The following is a 25092-nucleotide window of genomic DNA, read 5'->3' as shown; positions in this document are numbered from 1 at the left end:
ACCACAGGTTATTCGCATTAGTGAAACATGGCTGACTGAAGATCATATAGCTAGTGGGATTGAATGTGAGGGGGTATAGTGTATTCATATAATGACAGGGAGAATAAAATGGGGAGGGGGAGTATTATTGATGATAGCTGATGAGCTGCAGCCAAGGAGAATCGAAACTGAATTGCAGGATAGAGAAAAGAAGCCATTTGGTGTGAGATTAAGGCTAGCAGAACAAAATATACAATTGGGTGCTGCTATAGACTAGGTAATGGAAAAGATGGCGGAGATAGCATGCATAAGCAAATAGAAGAAATGAGTGGAAGGAGGATAATTATTATGGGAGATTTCAACTATGCTAGCATTGATTGGAGGGAGGAGAGGACACATGGGAGGAAAGAATTGGATTTTATACGGTTATTAAGGGATAACTATCTGTGACAGCATGTAATGGAAAATACTAGGGGGTCAGAGAGTGCTTGACCTAGTAATTGCATCTGAGGATCTGACTGTAACGAATATGACCACATTGCCACCAACTGGTGAGAGTGATTATAGGGTCTTAACTTGGGAGGTGGTAAAGGTGTGGAATTTACAATTAAGACAGGGTACATGTGGAATTATCAGGCTGATAAGTATGACAAGCTTAGGAGTTTGATTGGTTCAGTGCCATGGCATGTAAAACTGCAAGGGCTGGATGTTGATAGTGCATGGGAGGCGATTAAGAAGTGTTTGCAGGAGGCAATGGCTGACTGTATACCTAGAGTCCGAATAATAAATCAAGTAGAGATTAAATGGATGAATAACACCATTAAGCTTGAGCTACAAAAAAAGAAACAACTGTGGAGGGAATTTAAGGAGAAAGGTGACCTGCAGGCACATGAACGGTATAAAGCCCAGGCCAGAAGGGTAACAAGTGTGGTAAGAAAAGCAAAAGCAAAAGTGGATTATGAAAGAACATCAGCTATGCAGGCTAAAGAGAATCCCACACAGTTTTATCGATATGTTGCAAGTAAAAGAAAAAATGTATATGGCAGAATGATTTTAAAGAATGTCGATGGTAGGGAGGTAACCGAATCAGCTGATATAGTAGAATTACTGAGTGAGCACTTTGCAAGAATATATCATCCTGGTGGTGACATTGCAGAAATGGAAGAACCAACATCTTATACGGGAATTGTGGTGAATGAAGTGGAGGTGAATAGTCTATTACAAAACCCCAATGTCAATTCATCTGTGGGATTGGATGGTATACCAGCTCGTGTCGTACGAGAAGCAGCTAAAGAATTGCCAGTGCCTTTGATCATTTTGTTTAATTTGAGTCTCAGGTCTGGGTTAGTCCCAAGGGGGTGGAAAGAGGGGAAAATAGTTCCACTGCATAAAGGAGGTTCTAAGACTGCTGTTGAAAATTACCGGCAGATCAGCATATCAGGAACTGTTGTGAAGGTCTTGGAGAAAATAGTCAAGAGAAAAATACAGGATTGGATAGATGAAAATGGTATACTGTATGGGGGACAACATGGTTCTGTGAAGGGTAGATCATGCATCAGTAACTTGCTCACGTTTTATAACACAGTGACCGCTGAACTGGATAAGGGTAATGGGTTTACAGTGATTCTACTGAACCTTGATAAGGCCTTTGACAGGATACCACATGGAATTCTAATCAGTAAACTGCAGCATATGGGGATGGATATAGGGTTGGTGAGATGAATAGGAGGGTGGTTGATGGAGAGATATCAGAGAGTAGTTTATTCAGGAGTAGAGTCCAAAAGACAGCCTGTGACTAGTGGTGTGCCATAGGGTTCTATTCTTGGACCACTACTTTTCAATTTGTTCATTAATGATATAGGAAAGGATCTGAGAGGAAGTGTTCACTTGTTTGCTGATGATGCAAAGTTTGGTAGAGCAATAGTGAGTGCACAGGATGCCAAAATTTTGCAAGATGATTTGGATAGTTTGGAGGACTGGGCTAAGGAAAATGGATGTCAATTTAATGTGGCAAAGTGTAAGGTTATGTATTTTGGGGGTGAAAAGATTAGCAGCAGTATATTACATTGGTGGAACTGTACTCGAGGAGATTGACGAGGCGATTTGGGAGTGTTGGTGGATAGGTTGGTTGCTGAAAAATACTTTAACGAGCAGAGACAAACAGGTTATTGTTCCTCTGTATCGAGCCTTGATAAGAGACCCCATCTAGACTACTGTGCCTAGATATGGGCACCAGGGTTTCTTCTTGGTGGAGAGGATCCAGAGACGAGTGACCAAGATAATAGCAGGACTATGGAATGAACCTTATGAGAACAGGTTGAAGATTTGTGGGCTGCAGAAATTGGTTGATACGCAAAAAAGGGGTGATATGATTGAGACATTCAAATTACTGAAGTGTTTCTATAAGATTAATTCAGAAGATATTTTTGAGAATAGGACTGGTAGTGGGAGGACTAGGGGCCATCCATGGAAGCTTGGTAAGAGTGTAGTTAGCAAGGGTGTTAGAGCTAAGTTTTTTACTTGGAGAGTGGTAAATGAGTGGAATAAGCTGCCAGAGTCTGTTGTGGGTGCCATGACTGTAAATGAGTTCAAGGTGAAGTATATGAAAGATACTGTGTGAATGTTGAATAGTTGTTTTTGACATGATGTTGGGCCTCCCTCGATGAGTCTAAGGACTCCTTGGAGCTGTCCGTAATAATAATAATAATAATTATATATATATATTTTTTTTTACAAAGCTTCATCATGCAGAAATAAATCGAATCTAAGGCTATGGATTAGTAGGCTACTTGGAAATCATATAAATGAAAAGATTAGTTTAAGTGAGAGATGAATTTCATCACCTGGTGAGAGACCACAGCCCTGCTTTACTGAAGAGTTGAAGTAGCTTGAAAAAGTGTCATGTTTAGTCTCTAGAGCAAGGTTTCTGGATTACATAAAAAAATAAATAAAAATACAAAATAAAAGATAGACAAAATAGAAAAAATTCTTAGCCCATCCATGATACATATGGTCACATAATAAAAACAAAAAAGCAAGAATTAGAAAATAATTTTTTTTGAATGAATAGTGGTAGGTAATTGGAATGAGTTGCTAGCATATGCTGTTTACAAGAACATCTGAATTTCAATAGTGGTATGAAAGTATTTAGCGTAATTCAGTATGAACCTACCACAATAAGTTTTTTAATTTTTATTTATTGGGGTGCGTGACTGAACTTTTACTCCTCCCTTCTGTGTGTACTTTTCCATTTTGATGAGTTACTATTTCATTTGATTACTTGAGAAATTATACCTGTTTTAAAAAACTACTGCCATTATAAGGAAGAATACTTACACAAAACAGTGTCAACAATGTACCAAGAATGGTTCAATCACCAAGAAACATTCAGCTAGCAGCAATCCTGCTGCCAGAGACAGACTGCAAATATGAGAGGCTGACAGAAAGCTCAGCTCTAGACTTTTCACCAAAAGAAAAGGCAGGATTTAGAAACAGCTTTAACACAATGAACCACATTCAAGTTGTACAAGATTATTAAGCTATGCAATAAATATCAACTTCCATTATGCTTGGTTTTATTAATTATGAGAAAGATTTAATTAGATACTTTCCATACATGAGGGAGTGAGAAATCAAGAAGGCAAATAGCCACGTTTAAGGACCATAATATCAGAATACAACAACACACCAGCAATTCATTTTAATGGAAGCATAACCAATGTGGAAATACAGGAAAAACGAGTCAAGGTGATACAATATCCCAAAACAATTCACTGCATGTTTAAAAGTAATAAATGCCTTGACTAAAAAGAAGAAGGTATGAAGATAAATGGGGAACATTTAAGCTTTTATGATTTATAGATGTCATGGTTATCTTTACTTCAAGTCCAGATGAAATACAGATGTGTACCTATGAATTTCAAATTGCTAGCAAAACAGCTGGTTTAAAGATAAATTCAAAGAAGATCCAAGTTACAGTTAATAGTTATGTACAACCAGAAATAACCAAAATCAATGATGATGATTAAACTAAACAAGTGCATCACCATATATACTTAGAACAGCGGATATTAATGGAAAAAGATAAAAGGATGAAAAGCATTTGGCAAGGAAGTATTTTGAAAACTGAAATTCAAAAGCCAATTATCACTAAACCTAAAAAAGGCAAGTTTTTAATCACTGCAACCTCCTATACTGACATATGGCTGTGAAACATAGACATTAAATGTAAAAGAAACTCAAAAACTAAGAACAACTCAAATTAGTATGGAAAGCTGTGTAGCTGTCATCATAAGACAAGAATTACTTGGATAAAAAACCAAATAAAAGTCTCTGGCATTGTAGAAAGAATGAAATAACTGAAGCAGCAATGGGCTGGAAATACTACTCGAACACAAAACCAACAATGAACAAAAGAAGTACTGGATTGGATACCACGACATGTAAAACAACCACTAAGCTAACTAAAATCATGATGCATTGATGAATCACCAGATTTGCAGGAACTACATGGAAAAGAAAAGCTACTGACAAACAGTTTTGGAGTCATCTTGGCAGGGCCTTCATCCAGCAATGAGTCATAAATAACTGCAGATAATATATATATATATAAAACAAACTCTCATAATCTTACTCATCATTTTTGCTAACAACTGGAAGTGACTTATTCACCTGGAAGCACAGCCATTCATAGCATCTTGGACTAACTTCATGGGATTTAACCTTTAACCTTGAGAAATGATGTTTGCAGTACCCAAGACCAGTATTCCACGTGATTATATGTGTTATCTGGTAGCTCATAGTAGTTATAGTTAAGTTTAATGGAACAAATACATTGCAAAAAATAAATAAATAAATAAAAATCATGAAATATGTTTAACTTAATGGTTCCTAGATTGTCTCTGTCACTGAGACATCGTCAAGGATCTAATATTAAATCTGTAGTAACCCACAGAGGAAAACTCAACACAACAAGTAAAGAAGTTAAACTAAAAGACTAAAGTTTCATGGGGTGGGTGGGAGGCCTAAGAATTAATGTTTCCCAAATCTTGGGAAGTTTAACAAAACCATATTAATTTAGATTAGGCTGATGATTTTTTAAATCTGCTGGGATTCTAAAAAAAGTTTTTTCCAGTTTGTATTTGCTGTGATGAAGCATAAAAGCTTTTTTCCAGATTCGATGCAAGGTATCAAAGGCATGGTCAACAAGACCTGACTAGCTGTAGTCATGGCAGCAGATGTATTAATTGTGTTCATCAAAACAAATGTTGGCAGATCTCTCAGTCTGACCATAATATGATAAAGTTGCAAGAACATGGAACCGTAAAAATACCTTGATTAGAGATGGGAGAGAGTGGATCGTTAGGAGAGCAAATAAGTGCAGCCAACTTCAAACGATGTTTGAAAGTGATGCAAAGATTATATTTCTTTAGAGTTCAAGCTATCTTTTCCAATATGCCCCAGATACAAGGAATAGTAATAGCATTATCATAATCTTTATGTTGAGGGAGATGGGAGGACTAACTAATTTATTAATCTTTTTGGCATTATAGTCATTAGACAAGAAAGTCTGGAAAAAAGAAAGGAGACTTCAGCTGTGAAAGTAGACGCTTTGGAACAGAAGTTGGAGGCTCTGTTGACAAGAATTTTAACGGCACCATATTATTCAGTGGGAGGATGATGGGAAAGTTTATGTATCTACTTGTGTGGGCAGGTTTTCTGTAAATCCGTAAACTGAGAAAGCAATGGTGCCATTGGGGAGATGCACAATTAGAGTATCTAGAAAAGGCAGGCTATTATTATTTTCTTTTTCTATAGTGAACACTGGATTCTGAAAATGTTGAGGAGGAAGAGAAAAGAGTAATAAGTCTGAGTTGGGATAGAATACAGTTTCCATATAGAAACTGGCTAGAAAAGGGGAAAACACGTTGTTCTACTCTTTAGGGGATATTCCCTACATATGGTGTCTTTCCAAACGAAGTTACCAGTCTCTTCAAAATTGAAGAGATCAATGATGTCAGGAGGAAAAACATTTTTCAGTAAAGTTGAAGTGCCAGAAAGGGGAATATTGGTAAATAAAGAGGTGACATCAGATCTCATCATGATATCATTATTATTTACAACAAAGTTTTGAATTAAACATTTGAAGTGAGCTGAATTTTTAATATAGGATGAAGTGTAGCTAGTAAGTGGGGATTAAAGATTTAGTTGATTGTTTGCTAATTTGCTGTAAAGGTTGTGCTATTAGTATGTGGGATTTTTTGTTCAAGTTTATTTATGGATTAATTGAAATCAGAGCTTGCAGGAATTCAATTCGATTTCAGTCATTCTGTGAAATGTGAGGTGTGCTATACGTACTCATTTGATTATCCAGATAAATTGTGGGTATTTAAGGCGGGTGGAAGGAGGGTGTGTGCAAAGAGTGAGGGTGAGGATGAGTCCTCACCCTCACTCATGATGGGTAAAGACTCATCAAGTCCTCATCCATCATGAGGACTTGATGAGTGCTAATATGTTGATAACTGAAAGTGTTAGTAGCAAAAATGGCATAAGGAGGATGAGTGTCCGTCTGATAGAAAAGAAGGGTGTAAAAGGGCAGCAGAAAAAAAGGAAAAGTTTTGAAAAAGAGAATGAGCGATCTCAGAAACTTAAGAAGGTAAGAAAGACAAAAGTGATGCCAATGTAGCATAAGTTAAAAAACAAAGTGCAATTAAAGATAAAGGGGTGAGCAGCATTGACTGCAAACAAGCATGTATGGCTGGCAACAAAATTGAGAGAATAATGAGAGCAAAAATGTGATGCAAGATTCAAAAGTTGAGTTCGTTAAGGTGAGACAAGAGAGGAAATGAATGTGGAATGAAGTTAAGAGAATTCAAGATATGTATGGAAGAGTGAAAATGATGAAAACAAATAATATTGGTATAAAAGAGGTAACGAAAGACCCGCAATTGGCGTTGTATGGCAATTCAATTATTAAAGGTGTGCGGGATGAGAGGATGCACGAAATTTGTTTCACTGGTGATAGAATGAGTAGAATGATTGAGGCATTGGATATGAGAAATAAGTGAGCAAGAGAGTTAGTAGTTGTAATAGGGACAAATGACCTGATTGCGAACAAAGAACATGTCAGATTGGAAATCAGAAAGTAGTTGAGATGGATAAAAGATAATAGTGTGATAGGAAAAGTATTACGCGTGTTGCCCAGGTATGACGGTGGTGAGATGAGGTGGAGAGCAAGGATTATGAATGATATGTTAGCGGAAATGTGTGAGGAGAAAGGAGTGCAGTTTGTTAATGTGTGGAAATAGTTTGAAGGATAAAGTAAACTGTATAGGAGCAATGGACTGCATATGAGTGGTTTTGGCATGAGATGCTTGGAGAAACTTCTGCTGAAAGGTAGAGAAGCGAGTGCAGAGAACAAATCTGATCAAGTTGGAAACAATGTGAAAGAATGGGAGAGTAAGACAGGAGAGACTGAAGAGGTGGTTATGACTGAAGAAGTGAACTGCATGAGTATAGAGAATGAGAGAAAAGGTGTGCAAGGCAGGGAAAAAAGGGAGGCTCCAGGAGGACAGAGAAACACAGTGTGAGAAGGTAGATGTTCCAAGAGGATGTGAATGCATGTGTAGACAAAAAGGGAAGGGGATGACCTGGGATCACAGGGAAAGTTGGATTTGAAGAAGGTTCTAAGATGAATAAGGAGAAAAAGAAATGGCTCAAGTTAAGTACTGTATGAAGAAGTCAAATCAAATAAGTTGTATCAGTGGAACTAGTTATAGATCCAGGAATAAGCTGCTGTGTTTGTATACAAATGCTAGAAGTGGAAGAAACAATGTAAATGAAATAGTTGCATTAATTGAGTCTATTCATTCACCCAAAAATTGTTGGAATAAGTGAGACATGGTTGGATGAGGATGACATCCTGACAGGAATAGAGATGGAAGGATAAGATGTGTTTTGTGAGGATAGAAATGGTAAAACGGGAGGGGTCTGCTATTGATGAGAGGAAAAGAGTTATGTCCATACAAGGTAGAGATGCAAGAGGGAAATAGTGCCAGTGGTTTTGAGACAGTATGGTGTGAGATAGAGGTGAATAGAATGAAATACTTGGTTGGATGTTGTTATAGATCTGATAATGTGGATGGTAGTGACTATGAAATGTATAATCAAATTAGCCAAGCAAATAAGAAAAGGGTGATCATTATGGGCGATTTCAATTATGGCAATATAGACTGGGTTGATGAGATAGCAACTGGAAGTAAAGAAAATGAGTTTCGAGATATGAAACATTAAACGTTTACATGGAAAAGAAAATTAATTAATAGATGAATTTAAAAAATCGAGATTGGGGCTGCTAGCGGTCACAAAAGAAGGGTCAAGGTTGCCAGAAAATGAAAGATGGATATATAATTTTCTATTCAGGGGTAAACCCAAGAGAATCAGGAAAACAAGGGGTAGCATGCATAATTAAACCAGATCTCGAAGAATATATTACTAAATGGCAACTAATAAATGAAAGGGTGTTAATAACTATAGATTTTAAATCAGATAACCAAGCATGAGGGACAACTAACTCAGACAGTATGTAACAGAAGGCACACGAGGATTGAGGGTCTTGGATTTGATCATCTCATCAGAGGATGTAATTATAAATGAGGTGTCAAATCACCCTCCAGTTGGTGAGGGTGACCATGAAGTGATTACCTGGGTGGTTGCCAGCAGTGTGAGGAATTCTGTAAGAAAAGGGTACGTGTATATATATATATATATATATGGAACTACAAGGCTGGTGATTATGAAAAGCTCAGGGCAAGCTTGCAGGTGTAGCATAGAATGAGAAGTTAGCTAGAAAAGAGAGCAATGCAGCTCGGTGGATATTCAAGAACTATCTAGTAGAAGCAATGTTTAAATGTATTCCAAGGGTTAGAAGGTTAAATAAGGTAGGTGTGAAATGGATAAATGAAGAGATTAAGCATGTAATACAGAGAAAAAAGGCATTATGGAGGCAGCATAAGAGAAGTGGTAATAACCAATTCCATGAGGATTACAAAGACCAGGCAAGAAGGGTGACTTGGTTGGTAATGGTAACAAAACGAACTTATAAGCAACAGTTAGCTAATGAAGCCAAAAAGAATATTAAGGAGTTCTTTCAATATGTAGCCAGCAAAAAGAAAGAATGATTATGGAACGATAACACTGATTGGAGAAAATGGTATAAGAACAAATGTTGCAGAAGATATAGTCGAGATACTTAATGAGCAGTTCATAAAGGTCTTTCAATCTTATGAATATGCTTTCATGGAGAGATTGAGAGCAGTTGATGATGGGGAGGAGAGAATGACTAAGTGAGCAAGAGATGTATGGGGAATTGAGCAAACAATGTTAATAAGGCTGTGGGACTTGATAATATATCACCTTATATTCTGAAAGAATGTGCCAGGGAGCTGACATCTGCCTCGACATATTTTTTTAAATATGATTCTTGCACTGGGTCAAGTTCCAAAAGGAGTGGAAGGATGGCAAGATTGTGCTGCTTCATAAGGGAGGTGATAGAACTAAAGCATCAAATTATAGGCCTATCTATGTGTCAGGTGTTATGGTTAAGCTGTTGGAAAAGCTGGTGAGAACTAGGATCCAAAATTGGGTTGACAATAATGGTATTATCTTTGATGGATTGATTCATGCTGATTGAAAGTCAGCATGGATTTTCTAAAGGGAGATCATGTTTTAGTAATGGACTAACTTATTACAATAAGGTAACTGCTTCCTTGGACAGAGGAGAAGGATACACAGTAGTACACTTAGATTTTGCAAAAGCTTTTGATAGATTAACGCATGATAAGTTGATAGTCAAACTAGAGCGGATAAAGTTGGATATTATATTAGAGCAGCGATTTTCAATTGGTGTGCCACGAGATTTATGAAAACAAATTAATTGAGAGAAATAATGTCGTAATTTGCACATTTATTTATTAGCGTCTGGTCTTCCATCTTCTTGTGTGTGTAAATCAATCAAAATTATGCCTATATTTTGCCAGACTATCAAAAAAATTAAAAGAACATATTTTTAGTGTGTCTCAAAATTTTAATAATTAGTCTAGGTGTGCCGTATTATGAAAAAGGTTGAAAATCACTGGATTAGAGCATTGAATCAGAGACTGGCTATTTGATAGGTATCAGCAAGTTGTATATGGAGGAGCAATATCCTGGAAGAGGAAAGTGCTTAGTGGTGTGCCTCAGGCGTCTGTTTTGGGGTTATTGCTGTTTAACCTGTATGTTAATGATATTGGCGAAGATTTGGATGGGGATATTCAGGTGGTTGCAGATGATGCAAAGTTGGGATGAACTATAAAGAGGAGAGAAGATGTTGTGGCCTTACAAGAAGACTTGAATACATTGAGTGAATGGGCACGGATATGGGGATGCAAATTTAATGTAGCAAAATGTAAGGTTTTAAAATTTGAGAAACAAAGATGGGATGTAGAATTTATACTTGGCAGGGATATATTGTTGTTGGAGGTGGAGATCTTGGGGTGATAGTGGATAAGGATCTGAAATTTAAGGTGATACAATGCCAAAATTGTGAGGACAACACAAAGAATTTTGGGTATGATGCAGAGCACACTGACTTGTAGAAGTAAGGAGATTCTTGTTCCATTGCATAGGGCTTTGATTAGGCTGATGGACTGCTGTGCACAGATTTGGTCACCTGGTTTTCAAAAGGATGAAGAGATTTTGGAAAGGGTCCAGAGACGACTGACTAAGGTAGTTGTTTCTGATCTCTGGAATGTTGAATCTGAGGAAAGGTTGAAAAGATGCAATTTACAGAGTCTAGTGGATAGGAGAAAGGGAGGTGATATGATAGAAGCTTACAAGTTAGTAAGGGGTTGTTATATGATCAAATTTGGAGAGGTTTTACAGAAAATGGTGAGAGATCAGGAGAGAACCAGAAGTCATCCCTGTAAGCTGCATAAGGAGGATGGGAGCAGGGGAGAAGCAAGTTTTTTTGCACAGAGTTGTGAATGAATGGAATGCTTTGCCTGAGAGGGTGGTGTCTGCAGAGAATTCGATTGTGTTTAAAGCATGGTATGATGACCTGTGTGTATGACAAAAGGATCTCCTAAATGAGGCTTTGACTCCATGGGGGTCTTGGGAAAATGATAATAATAATTTAAAGGAGGAAAAGTCAGCAGCATCTACTATGAGACAGAGAGGGAAAGTGAGTTTATGAAGTTTAGGCAATTTGTATATTGCGAGGGGATGGGGAGAATAAAAAGAATTTTTTTTAAAATACTTCAAGGGGGCAAGAAGTGACATTTTTAAACACCTTTTTAATGTCTGTTTTGTTTTTTCTCCTGAGAATTAACAAGGTCATAACCTAGTGGTTTATAAGTAATGCAGTCTCTGAATAACACATACATTTTCCAGTTATCGTCACTAGTATTGAGCACCACAGTAGCATTATCCTTATAAGCTCTAGTAATGATAATAATGTTGAAGCAAATCTGTAATTTATGAAGAACATACAGTTGGCTGTTGAAGAGATTTACTTATAGGAGGTGATGTTAGTACAAGAATGTTAGCTGCAATGAGCCTGCTGTTGTTGCAAGCATTAGGAGACAAGTTGTAGACACCACACAATATCAAGTTGGAACTTGAGGTGCTACTGCAAAGTGGTAGCTGTGGATGCTAATGGCTGATTCAATAAGCCTCTTTTGATGAAAGATTCACAACCACTTGAAGAGGTTGACTCTGCAGTGGAGAAAGGGATCTACAAAGGTCAGCATATTTCTTGATATATTCATCCTTTATTTTTTGGAATACTTTATGAGTAGATTTAGAAATATCAGAGAGAGAATATCAAAAATATCAGGAATTTTGACCAAAAGACAGTTCAGATTAGAGAGAGAGAGAGAGAGAGCATTACCCATCTCCAATCTGAATTGTCTTTTGATCTTAACCTTGGGATGCATTAATAGCAGATAGGTTACTACAAGAAGGGAATTACTATTCCCTATACCATAATACCTTGCCTTAGGACACTTTGTTTTATGACAATCTGCTCATACAACAGTTTTAGCAACATGATGCTCCCATGAATCAACTGATGCACAGCTTTTATTTTGTTTTGAAGAACAATTTTTTGTTCGTAATGTCATTGACCACTATATCTCCATGTTTTAGTGTTTTGTTGTGAATTATAAACTGTTTATAACTATTATTGTATTTTATTGTTGTTAATACTGACAGATAAAAATCAAAGTAAGGGTGCTGTTGCTTCCAGGGAAAAGAAGACTAGTAAACCCATTACATTAGATACTAAGATAAAAATGATTAAATTTAGTGATAGTGTACTGAACACTGAGATAGGCCACAGGCTAAACTTACTTAACAGTGGTTAGAAACAAAGATAAAATTCTTACTGAAGTGAAAAATGCTACACTAGTTAATACTGCAGTTATCAATGAAAATCTTATTACCAAAATGAAAAAAAATTTTAAAGGTGTAGACCAAAGACCAAACTCATTGGCATGTACTCCTAAGTTAATAACTTTTTCCTTTTTGTGTCTGATGTAAATAATGTATTTATTTACATCATTTACACACATGACTGCTTAAAAAGGTTATTAAACCATTACAAATCTACAAGTGGAAGATAAAAAAAAAGACTGTGTCATCATATGACCAGGGTATGCCTGTATTTGAAGTATGTCAAAAAAAATAGCCAGAACTAACAAAATATAACATTTGCACTACTTTCAAACTTCATTTGAAACTAGCTGCCCTTATTCACTCTCCTAAGGATACATTTCCTCCTCTCTCTGTTCACTGTGTTTACAAGGTTCCGTGTTTTTGCGACTTATCATATTATGGTCAAACCAGGAGATCGGCATTGATGAACTCCACTGCTATGACTATGGCCACTCAAGCCTTCCTGGCCATGCTTTGGATACCTTGTACTGAATGAGATAAGAAAAAACTACTATGCTTCACTGCAGCAATAGAAACTTGAAAAATTATTATTATTATTTAGAATCAGCAGCAGATTTAAATAATCAGCCTAATCTATATAAATATGGCTGTGTTAAACTTCCCAAGATATGGGAATGATTAATTCTTAGCCCTCGTGCCCAACAGTTAAGGATAGATAACAGAATTCATAAAGGGCACCTCTCATAGGATGTTAGTCTTCTAGTGTAATGTTTCCATTTATTTAATTGTGTGTTTTTGGGTGTGTTATTATAATTTTAACATTGTGTGTCCCTGATGATGTCTTTGTGACAAAGATGAACATTGGATAAGATTGTGACAAGGTTGGTCATGGATAAACAATGGGCCAGCAATAATGCTACCTATTAATTAAAATTAAGGGTTACTATGCTAAAATTGTTGAGAAAGACAATGGCATTATCAGTAAAAGAAAAATGCAAATATATCACATAAATAATATCTGTTAACTGAGATAACAAATGATGCTAGCATGTAAGATGGCAAATCAAGAATATAATCATATTTCCCACCTATTTAGAATATACAAGCGAAGAGCAGTGATAAAGGTTGGCAAAAAAGTGAGCACAGCAGTGGATGGAGCAGTCCATTAGCATATACATAATTTATAACAATTTGGTCTTTCTTTAAAGCATTCTTAGAAGAACATATTTAAAATCATACTGGAATAATACAGAGTGATAATATTAAATACATCAAAAATGTGAAACAAGATGATTACCATTGGTCCATTCAATGATAATTTCTGACCAAGTAATTTCCATCTGCTCAGTGGTGTTATATGGATCTAACGAGGCATGAAGAAGAAGAGTCAGATTTTGCACAGATAAAATGATACGTCCATGATACAGTAATCTCATTTTGTCAAACCATGGTAAAGAAGGACTGGGATCAAGTGATGGTTTATTAATACATTCCATAGCCAGGGCCACCTGAGCCATAATAGGTTCCCAGCATGGTCCATATGCCAAACACATAGAGTCCAAATCTACAAAATCAAAAAAGACACATTTTACACTATAAATGGCATTCAAAACATTAATAATGTTTTCATATAAACTGGCTTTACTCAAAAATTATTTGCATGCTATTCCGGAATCTTTACATGGGTAACATTTTAGCACTGATTCATTACTTATTTTTTCACGGTATTAACAACACCACAAACACTTTTATCAACAAGGATGTTTTATTAACGCTAATATTTCGCTGATTTTCAAATCAGCATCATCAGAGCACAACACACATGTAAACGCGACAGTGAGTGAAACAATATAATTGCAGAAAGACAAAAGATCTAAAGTCCTATTTTTGGCGCCCTCTAACGGAAAAATGCGCTATGTAGATGATGTGTTTGCCATCTGGCCCCATGGACAAGACACTTTGGATGCTTTTGTCACCTACCTAAACAGCCAACACCCCAAAATTCACTTCACAGTAGAAAAAGAATCAAATAACTGTTTACCATTTCTTGACACATTAGTCACCCGCCTTTCAGATGGATCACTATCTTTTTCTATTTACAGGAAGCCCACACACACAGGAAGATACCTACATAAACAATCACATCATCATCCAGTCCAACAGTACGGCATTTTAAAAACACTGACACACAGAGCCAGAGCCATTTGTTCTAACGATACAGCTCTGACCACTGAACTCCAGTACCTGCGCCATACGTTCTTAGCCAACGGCTACAATCCCTACAAAATAGAAAAAATACTACATAGGCCCATTACTTTGCCCCCCCCCTAATACACAAGAATACAACATGACCATTTCTATTCCCTATATCAGAGGTACATCGGAAAAGATAGCCAAAGTATTGGTGAAACATGGCCTTCGCACCACCTTCAAGCCTCATGTCAAGCTGGCAACTCTGATCCGCTCACCAAAGGATAAACTTCACCCTTTAGCACACCCAGGGGTGTATGAAGTTCCATGTGACTGTGACTTGGCCTATTATGGGCAAACAGGAAGATCAGTGAACATCCGCCTGGAAGAACATGAAAGATACATTCGCTACTATTACTATGGCAAGTCGGGACTGGCAGACCATGCTTTGGACACTCCTTCACACAGGATTAGATGGAGAAAAACGAATGTGCTATTTAGGAGTCGTTATAGATCTGAAAGACTATTTTTTGAGTCAGCAATGGCTTTGAAGAATTCTCCCAACCTTAACAAATATGGTTGCATTAATTTGCCAAAAATTTGGGAGACGGTTATCCTAAGAAAAACTCCTGGATAACTGCTGCTGCTTTTTTTTTTTTTTTTTTTTTTTTTTTTTTTCCCCGTTAGAGGGCGCCAAAAATAGGACTTTAGATCTTTTGTCTTTCTGCAATTATATTGTTTTACTCACTGTCGCGTTTACATGTGTGTTGTGCTCTGATGATGCTGATTTGAAAATCAGCGAAATATTAGCGTTAATAAAACATCCTTGTTGATAAAAGTGTTTGTGGTGTTGTTAATACCGTGAAAAAATAAGTAATGAATAACCAGCAACGCCTAAGCTTATCAGTTAGATTTTAGCACTGAAGAGGAATTTAAAAAAAAAATAAATAAATAAATAAAAAATTTTAAAAATACCATGCCAAACACCATTATGATGCATTTCTTCAAAATGCTTTTGGCATATGGTTTAATTATGGCAAAAATATATCAGGAATCAAAATATATTTACAGAAGAAAGTGTGTAGGTGATATCATCTGTCTGAATATAAAATTTAATTTACTTAAGGATTATTGGTTATATTCAAAACACATGTAAACCAGAAGAAAGGCATATGTTTTACTTACTGTGATATATTAAAAAAAAAAAAAAAATCAGCTAATGCCTTTTTATTCCCGTATACGGGGAGTAGGCGAGGCCATTTAGCCCTATCTAACTTTTTTTGGAGACTGAGTGGGCAGTTCAATCTCCACTGGTACCAATCAGAGATAGATGGCCCAAGGCTGTCACTAATTAAGCGGTACTCAGTGAAGAGAGACGGCTCAAATGTGCCGCCATCTCGTGGTCCCTAACCCTAACACAATATAGTTAATGTCTGAAATAATGTGGATTCTACGGTCGATTTTCTTGAGTTTACAGGACGAAAAACCCGAGTTTCCGGGAGGAAAAACCTGCTTGCCCGTGCCAGAGATCGACCAACTCGGGAACCGGTCGAAAAAAGGCTTAGAAAAATTTCCTCTAGTCGCCGACTAGACTCGAAACCAAGTCTTCCTTCGTGCGGCCAAGTACCGTGGTTGGCAAACGCCACTTCCACTGAGCTACACAGGCTCTAATATATATATATATATATATATATTTTTTTTTTTTGTTGTGTGTAAAATATCTTCACAAATTACTTTTATATAAAGAGCAATTGATTTCACATCAGTTTATTCTGTATCTATAATTATCGCCCTTTCTAGAGTGGTTTTGACTGCAACATCAGTAGGGGATAGACTCAGAAATACATTGATGGTAGAAGTCAATTTTCTGTTTCTTCTTTCCAGCCTTTTTATAATCATTTTTTCATTTTTTGTTACGGGTTCCACCTCCCCACATTTGTTTTCTTCCATCTTTCTGTTGTGTGCCAATGTTTCCTCAGTGTCCCAATGTTAATGTTCTCCAACCGCATTAGTCACCCTTCCATACAGGTCACTGAGGCATTTGTCTTTTTTCAATATGTTCTGCTAATTTTCATTTTAATTTTAAAATCTCTTCTCTCATATCGAACACCTTTGGATGCTCGGTTTTTCTCATTCTGTCTAGTATTTATTTTTTACTGGTTATATCACTGTTCACTATGACTGAGAGGTCAGCTCTGTTTTAAGATCCTATTTTACTAAACAGCAATTTTTTTTCTGTTTGTCCAAAGGTATCCAAGCATAATGTGTTGTTGGATTTCTTCATATATACTTCTTTTACCTGAAAAAGTTCTTCGAACATATACATTATTAATGTATATTGCTATTTGTTCTTCTTATTTATTTATTATTTTTTGAACAAACAAACAAAAGTTTATTGCATATTTTGCTTTCTAATTTGCAATAAGAAAATTTGCTGAAAATTAGAAATACAAATAATAAATATATTTACAAGTACAAATAAACACAAAAATACAAATAAAATCATTACAATAACTTTATATTTTTAATTTTCCCAAAATTATAAAACAAAGACATCACATGTATAACCAAAGAACACAAGCTCATCAGGGTTACAAAATACAGGTAACCCTCGTATAACGCGGTACTTATACAACACAGTTTCGATATAACGCAGTCTACAAATTGTAGTAACCCTTGCTGAATGTGGTAATTATACAACACGGTTTCGATATAAGATGGTCTACAAACTTAGTAACCCTTTATGTTTTCATATATTTTTTAATGCGTGACTTAAAAATCAAATTCTATCTTCATTAAATTTACATCTGCCCGTATTTGCGCATGTAGTTATAAGTAGCAAATTTATATTAGGGGAAATGCCCTTTAGCACTCATGTACGTCAATTGTTCACCATATAAAATATTTATTGATGAAAACTGACTTCGTTTTTCGCCAGGAAAGTGCATTAAAAATCATAAGTGTGTTAATCTCAAGCTGAGCACTTTATTTTTTGGCAAGTTACATAATGTAATGCTTTTTTACCTAAAAAAAATATTTGTATAGCAATGGCCACTTAGAGTGCTTTTGTGATGTACTTGTTTGTTAATAGGGATAAACCCACCCACTGTAAACTGCCAAGGTAACAATTGAACAAGACTGAAGATACATTCGGTTTCAATCAGCACATGAGACTCAACCTTCGCAAACTTCTTCATAAGTGATCTAATCTCTTCAATAGTGAATTAATTGATGGGAAAATAGATTTAAATGAGGAATAACTGGTACAATTAATAGATGACGTCGAACCAAATGGTTTGAACATGGTTAGTAGCTGGAAGGGGATCAATCATTTGATGCTGTTGACACACTCTCCCTCAATGAGTCTGTGGGCTCCCTGGAAGTGTCACATAATAATAATAATAATCTTCTCTAAAAATTGTGCCTAAGGAGCTGAAATGTTTCTCTTGCTCTATTGGTTCTCCATTCACAATGCAGTTGTTATTTTCAATGTTTCTTCCTATTTTCATTGTCTTTGAATTGTTATTGCTGATTTCCATATTAAATTTATTACAACAGTTATTCAATTTAATCAGGAAAATCTTGCAGACTTGTACTGGATTTATTTAAAAGTATAATATCATCTGCACAAAGTAAAGAGCTGATATTAACTTCTCCAATTTTGATATCAGGTTTAAAACCACTTTCCTTCATCCATATAAATAATGAATAACAGCGAGGATCCTTGTCTTACACCAGATTTAACATCAAACAATCTTTCTGTACTTCCTTCAATTCTAACTGCTGACTTACAACTCAAATAAAGACTAAGTATTGCTTGATATAATGTCCTATTCATAACACATAACTGTAGTGCTTTGATTAGCTTTTCCTCTTGGCACCTTGTTGTATGCCTTTTGCAGGTCTACAAAATTTAAATACAGATCTTTGTTATATTCCCACGATTTCTCAACTATTGTCATAAAGTGAAAATCTGATCCTGACAGCCTCCATTTTGCCTGAATCAAGCTTATTCTTCACCAAGTTTCTCATCCACAATCCTTCTGAACCGTTTCTCAAGTATACTTGCATAAATCTTACTAGAAACTCAGTAGAGAAATACCTCTGTAATTCTCACATTCAGTTTTATTTCCATCTTTATATATGGGTATTATGAGAGCTCTACTCCTATCATCTGGAATTCGTCCCTCTATCCAGAACTTCTGAACTATGCAGTGCAGCCACTGCAAAACTTTTATACCTCTATACTTGAGCATTTCTAGTCGAATATCATATACTCCCACTGCCTTTGCACATTTCAGGCTTTTGATGGTTTTTCTACTTCAAGTATTAATATATATTCCTGATTGCATGTCTGTGAAGTGTTTTTTACCACTGTGCTGTCACTGCTTATTACATTTAGCAATTTTTTTGAAGTAATTACTCCATATATAAAAGCTATCTTTTTCTACAGTTTTCATGTCACATTTAACAGCACTCTTTCCTTCATTTCTGAGCTTTTTCAACAGCCTCCAGAATGTTTTGCCACCTTCCTAATATTTATTTCTATGTTCTTACCAAAGTCTTCCCATGACTTTTGTTTAGCAGCTAGTTTTTACCCAGTGTTTAGCTTTCTTACATTTGTCTCTGTATACTCTAAAAGCACAAATTGACTTATATAATTTCTTCTTTTCCTTCACTTCTTTTCCTCTTTAACTTCTTGTGTCCACCATGGAGTTTTGATTTTTCTATCCTTGCAGACAACCTCACCACATGCCTCTCTGGCTGAATCAATCAATGTTTTCTTCAGGATTTGCCTCTGAATCTCCAAGGTTTGGTTCCTGTTCTCAAACTCTTCCATTTTTTCTTGAATAATGTTTGTGTATTTTAGTCTACAGTTCACAGAGCTGTTCAACTTTTATTCGCTTTAAAATTTTCTTACATGTTCTTCTTTTCAATATGAAATTCAGTTTTATCCTGCTCAAGATTAAATGGTGATCACTTCCAATTTCAAACACACTGTATATTCTAGCGTCCTGCACCAGTGAGAAAAGATCACTATTAACAATAACATAGTCAATGAGACTTTTCTTATTCCTTGCCTCTTCTGTCCATGTGAATTTGTTCTCAAAATCGCATGGGTGAATTTGTGCTCAAATTCACATGGTTATAAAATAAAAAATAATAATAATAATTAAAAAAAAAAGATTCATCAACTTTGTGTTAAACCGGACTGGTTGGCCAAGTGGTTAGTGTGCCTGCTCTCCAGCCAAAAGGCTGTGGGTTCGAATCCCACCGTGAGTATGGATGTTTGTGATTATCTGTGAAAATACTAATGGTGGTGGTGGTGGGTGGGAGATGGTGTTGGTATAGATGGTGGTAGTTGCGGTTCGTTGTAGATGGTGGATTGAGTGGCAGAGAGAGAGTTGTAGAGTAGGTGTCCTCCCTTGATAAGTCTTTGAACTCCCTGGAGGTGTCAAGTAATAATAGTAATAGGAATAGTGTATGTAACATAGTGCACAGCGCTACCACTACATTGGATCAAAAGATAGCGAATCAACAGGAGATTCTAGAGCTATTGTATAACCTGGATAAGAATTCAATAATAAAGACAGATGGGATTATCTAGTGTATGCTACACAAATTCAGCCAACAAATTCAGCCAACTCTTGACATGTTTGTATATGTCTCAGCACAGGAAAGAATGTATGATTACCATTGCATAAAGGATAGTGCTGTTGACCTATTAATATCTCTGGAGCGATTGTGAAGATTTCAGAGGTGTTGGTTAAGAATTCACATACAGAAATGGGTGGACAAACAAGCTATACTTTGCAAGGAACAGTATGGGTTTACTGAAGGGAGGTCATGTCTAAGAAATTTGCTCATATTTTATAATAATGTTACAGCAAAGTTGGATAAAGGGAATGGATACACTATTATAAAATATGAGCAAATTGCTCAGGCATGGACTGTGCTAAGGCATTTGATAGGTCACCACATGAGAGGCTGTTGCAAAAACTAGAGAATATGGGACCGGAGTATAAAATATTGACTTGGATAAGTCAGCTGGCCTGGTTGATCAAGTAATTAGCATACCCACTCTACAGCCAACAGGCTTGAATTCTACCATGGATGTTTGTGATCGTCTTTGGAGGAAGAGGGGTGAATTTCATCAATCAGTGTGAGACTACCACCCAACTTACTGGAGGCCTGAAGTAGCTTGAAAAATTGGTCTCAAGAGCAGAGTTTCTGGATTGAGTAAAAAATAAATTTTAAAAAATACAAAAAAAAAAAAAATAGAAAATTGATAAAAATAGAAAAAAATCTTTAGGCCACCTACAGTATAAAAAAATGTACTATAGGTTTGCAAATAAATCTTTCATGGGTGGGAATAACTTAAAAAAAGGGTTGATGATGGACAGGTATCAGAAAGTGGATGGGTATGGATCTGCTAGATTTGAGGTGACCAGTTGTGTACCCCAGGGATCAATCCTTGGACCAATGTTGGTTAATTTATATATTAATAATATTGGGAAGGTCTTAGGATGAAATCTTCAAATGTTTACTGATGATGCAAATATAGGCAGAACAATCAGAGATGCTAGGGCTACTAATTAAGAATTATAAACACGTTAACACAAGAATATTTTAATCTTTGCCAAATATTTCAGTCTGAAACTAACAGACTATCCTCAGTGGCTTGATTGGAAAAGTTTTTACAAGGTGGAATACAAACAATTGATCATTCAAAAGTAGAACAAGCCACGTGATTTTCAATTCTAAGCATTAAAAAGAGGTAAATTTCATCAGAATGATGAATAAATTATAGATATTATTTCACAATTTCATATAACAATCTTAATTTATAAATTTAATTAAAGATAACATTAGACTAATGTAAAAAAAAACTTTATTGTGTTATCCAGTCATTTCGATTCAAGTTAGGGCATTGAAGTAAGGCCTCAACACTCTCTTTGAATAGGCGTTTGAATTTATATCGGCATCTGTGTAGAAGGTGAGTCTTGGAACAGAGAATGTTGTGGCACAGCATGGGATAGAGACAAGCCACAACATTCGCTGGTCCAAGACTCACCTTCTACACAGCTGTCACTATAAATTCAAATGCCAATTCAAAGAGACTGCTGAGGCCTTATTTCAACGTCCTAACTTGAATCGAAATGAGGAGAGGACAAGGGGACATTTGTGGAAGTTAAGTTTGTATGTAGTAAAGAAGAGGTGAAAGCTAGATTTTTCTCTCACAAAACGAAGGCAGAATAGTTTGCCTATTGAAGAAGTGACTACATCTAGCATGAATGATTTTATGAAAAGGTAACATACAGATGGTGGGGCTGATTAACAGCCTCCCTTAATGAGTCTCTGACACCTTGGAGGTTTAATAATAAAAATAATTTCTTCTTATTTTCCCACATATGGTACACTGGATTAAAGATAGTTGTAGTAAGAACACGATGATAATTTCTTGTCAAGTAAGTATAAATTTTAAATCTATTGGGGGGGGGGGGGGGAATTGTAACGCTACAGCATAGGTGAAGAAATAATCAATTATATAATATATATAATGTTTTAACTGTTAAAACAGTTAAAACATTATAAATTATGGAAAGAAAGAATAATAGAAGCTAGAATAAAAATAGATAGAGGCTATTTAACAATAATTGGTTTATATGCCCCGGGAAGAAGGAAGCGAACATGATAATATTGATTTTTATAAACAGCTACAAAACATATATAATAAAATTAATAAAAATTCTTATGTAATTTTAGCAGGAGACTTAAATGCAAGAATTGGAAACATGAAAATTAATAATAATATAGGAAAACATAGAGAACGTACTCTAAACATGAATGGTAAAAAATTGATTGACTTTGTAGTTTATAATAACCTAAAAATAATGAATTCCTTCTATAAACATAAAGACATACATAAATATACTCGGGCAGCAAGAGGATGGAAATCAATATTAGATTACTTCATATTAAATGAAAAGACATCAAAATTTTCATTAGACGTTAGAGTTCACAGAGGATATGAAATAAGCAGTGACCACTTCCTTGTTAAAATAAAATTAAGATTACCACCTAAACGGCTACAAGTAACGAGAACAGAAAGAAAATTTGAAACATTTGTTTATAAAACTAGACTATTGAATGACACAAATATACAATGGCTATATGAACGAAGAATTAAGCAATATCTAGATAAAATAAAACAAAATGAAGAAATAGAAATAGAATAGCTTAATATAAAAACGATACTAAATGCAGCAGCAAATGAAAGCTTAGGAAAGACCAAAAAATTCAATAAAAAGAAAAAACTGAAGATCTGGGATGATACAATCGAAGAAATAATCAAAAAGAAAAAAGAAACCTATCAAAAATGATTAAGCAGTAAAAGTTTAGAAGATGAAATAGAATATAAAAGAATAAGAGCCATAACTTCTCTTTTAGCTAGAAAAAGACATAGTGAATCATGGAACAAATTTGTCTCTAATTTAGAACATGATTTATATAAAATAAGACCCAATGTATATAAGATTTTGAAATACTTAAATGCAGATACCAAAGAAAACAAAATTAAACACCGAATTGAAATTAGAAGAATTTCTAAATTACTACACAGAATTGTGGACAGACAAATATTTTAAAAAGGACAACTGGCAAACAATTAACAAAAATGAAAAGGAAATAACTAAAGAAGAATTAGAAATCAGTGTGAAAGAAACAAGAAATGGTAAATCACCTGGAGAAGATAAGCTAGGTTCGGTTCAGAACTATATAAATATGCAGGAACAAGATTCAAAAAAAGACTCTTATTATTTTTAAATCAAATTTATTTAACTGGTATCCCCCCCCCAATAGAATGGAAAAAAGCAATTGTGATTTTTATCTTTAAAAAAGGTAATAGAGATGACCCTAAAAACTATAGAGGTATCTGTATACTAAATTCCTGTTACAAAACATATAGCAGAATCTTAAATAGCAAACTAATGAAATATTCCAAAAACTTTATTTTAGAAGTACAGAATGGATTTAGAAAAGGACAATCATGTATAGACCCGGCCTTCTGCCTAAAATTAATAATAGAGAAAAAAAAGAACACAATTTAGAAACACACATTGCATTTATTGACTTTGAAAAAGCATTCGACAAAGTTAAAAGAAATATATTATTTAACATATTAAAAGAATAACAAATACCAAATAATATCCTAAAAGCTATCACAAGTATATATGAAAATAATCAAATACAAGTAAGATTAAATCACAAGCTATCATATACGAGAGAGATAAACCAAGGGGTCAGACAGGGATGTCCCCTCTCAGCAACGCTTTTTAATATTTACTTAAATGAAATAATAATAAAATGGAATAAAAATTTACATCAAGGAATTAAACTTTCTCCTACAGTGAACTTAAATACCTTCCTTTTTGCTGACAACCAAATAATAATTACAAATTCTGAAGATAACTTACAGGAAGCCACTTTAGATCTAAATGAGATAGCCAAAGATTATGGTATGATAATATCAACAGAAAAATCAAAAACTATGGCCTTTAAAGGACAAGGTCCAGCAAGAACTAAAATAGTAATAGATAACAAGATCTTAGAACAGGTGAATTCATTTAACAACCTAGGATGTATGATCACATATGAAAATGAAAAAAATATAAATGTAAAAATTGCAAAATATTTAAAAATAACAAGCGTAATTAACTCTATATTTAAAACAAACCTAGTTCAAAACAAACCAGACTAAAAGTATACAATACATTAGCCCTACCAGTCTTAATATATGGAAGCAAAATCTGGACAATAAAACAAAAAGACAAACAAAGATTAATAACAGCAGAAATGAAGTTTATGAGAAAAATTGCAAAGTATATCCTATTTGATCACAAAAGAAATGAAGAAATTATGAAAGAATTAAACCAAGAACCAGTAATGGAAAAAATTAAAAAATATAAACATAAATGGATGGAACACGTTCAAAGAATGAAAACAGAAAGATTACCAAAACAAGCCTTAAAGTACAAGCCATTAGGAAAAATAAAACCAGGACGTCCTCTTAAACGATTCAACGATGACTTCTAAGGCTGGAACAGGCCATGCTAGGCCTAAATCCTTGATACACACGATGATGATGATATATATATATATATATATATATATATATATATATATATATATAGAAAGAGAGCGCTGGATTTTATGGCATAGTGAACAAAGGAGGATTCCTGTTTCTTGTATAATCAGAAAAGTTCAATCTGAGTGATTTTTTTTTTAAATTAAAAACAAACTGCAATTATGGAAATTTCAATGTATCCGATTGAATGAAAAAGTAACAGAACCCAAGGTTAGTCTATAGTGAAATATAATCACAAATAACAGACAGATTGGAAATGAGCCATTATTCTTATAATTTTCTCTGATGTGTACTCTTAAGCAATATTAGGTAATACAGGATATTATAGGATTGAAAGGGAGGGG

General features: G+C 35.1%; 1 protein-coding gene across 1 annotated transcript in view; it reads right to left on the bottom strand.

Moving 5' to 3' along the window:
* Positions 1-25092, bottom strand: part of hob (bridge-like lipid transfer protein family member hobbit) — an 844941-nt gene that overhangs the window by 319588 nt on the left and 500261 nt on the right. The window contains exon 29 of the mRNA XM_090409957.1: positions 13709-13975. Within this exon, the coding sequence (XP_090266083.1) occupies positions 13709-13975 (267 nt within the window). The remainder of the gene's footprint in view (positions 1-13708; positions 13976-25092) is intronic.

Source organism: Typopeltis vanoorti, chromosome 20 (assembly GCF_054136105.1).
Source record: "Typopeltis vanoorti isolate ZY-2024b chromosome 20, IOZ_Tvanoo_1.0, whole genome shotgun sequence".
Lineage (NCBI taxonomy): Eukaryota > Metazoa > Arthropoda > Arachnida > Uropygi > Thelyphonidae > Typopeltis > Typopeltis vanoorti.
This window is presented reverse-complemented; position numbering and strand designations above follow the sequence as displayed.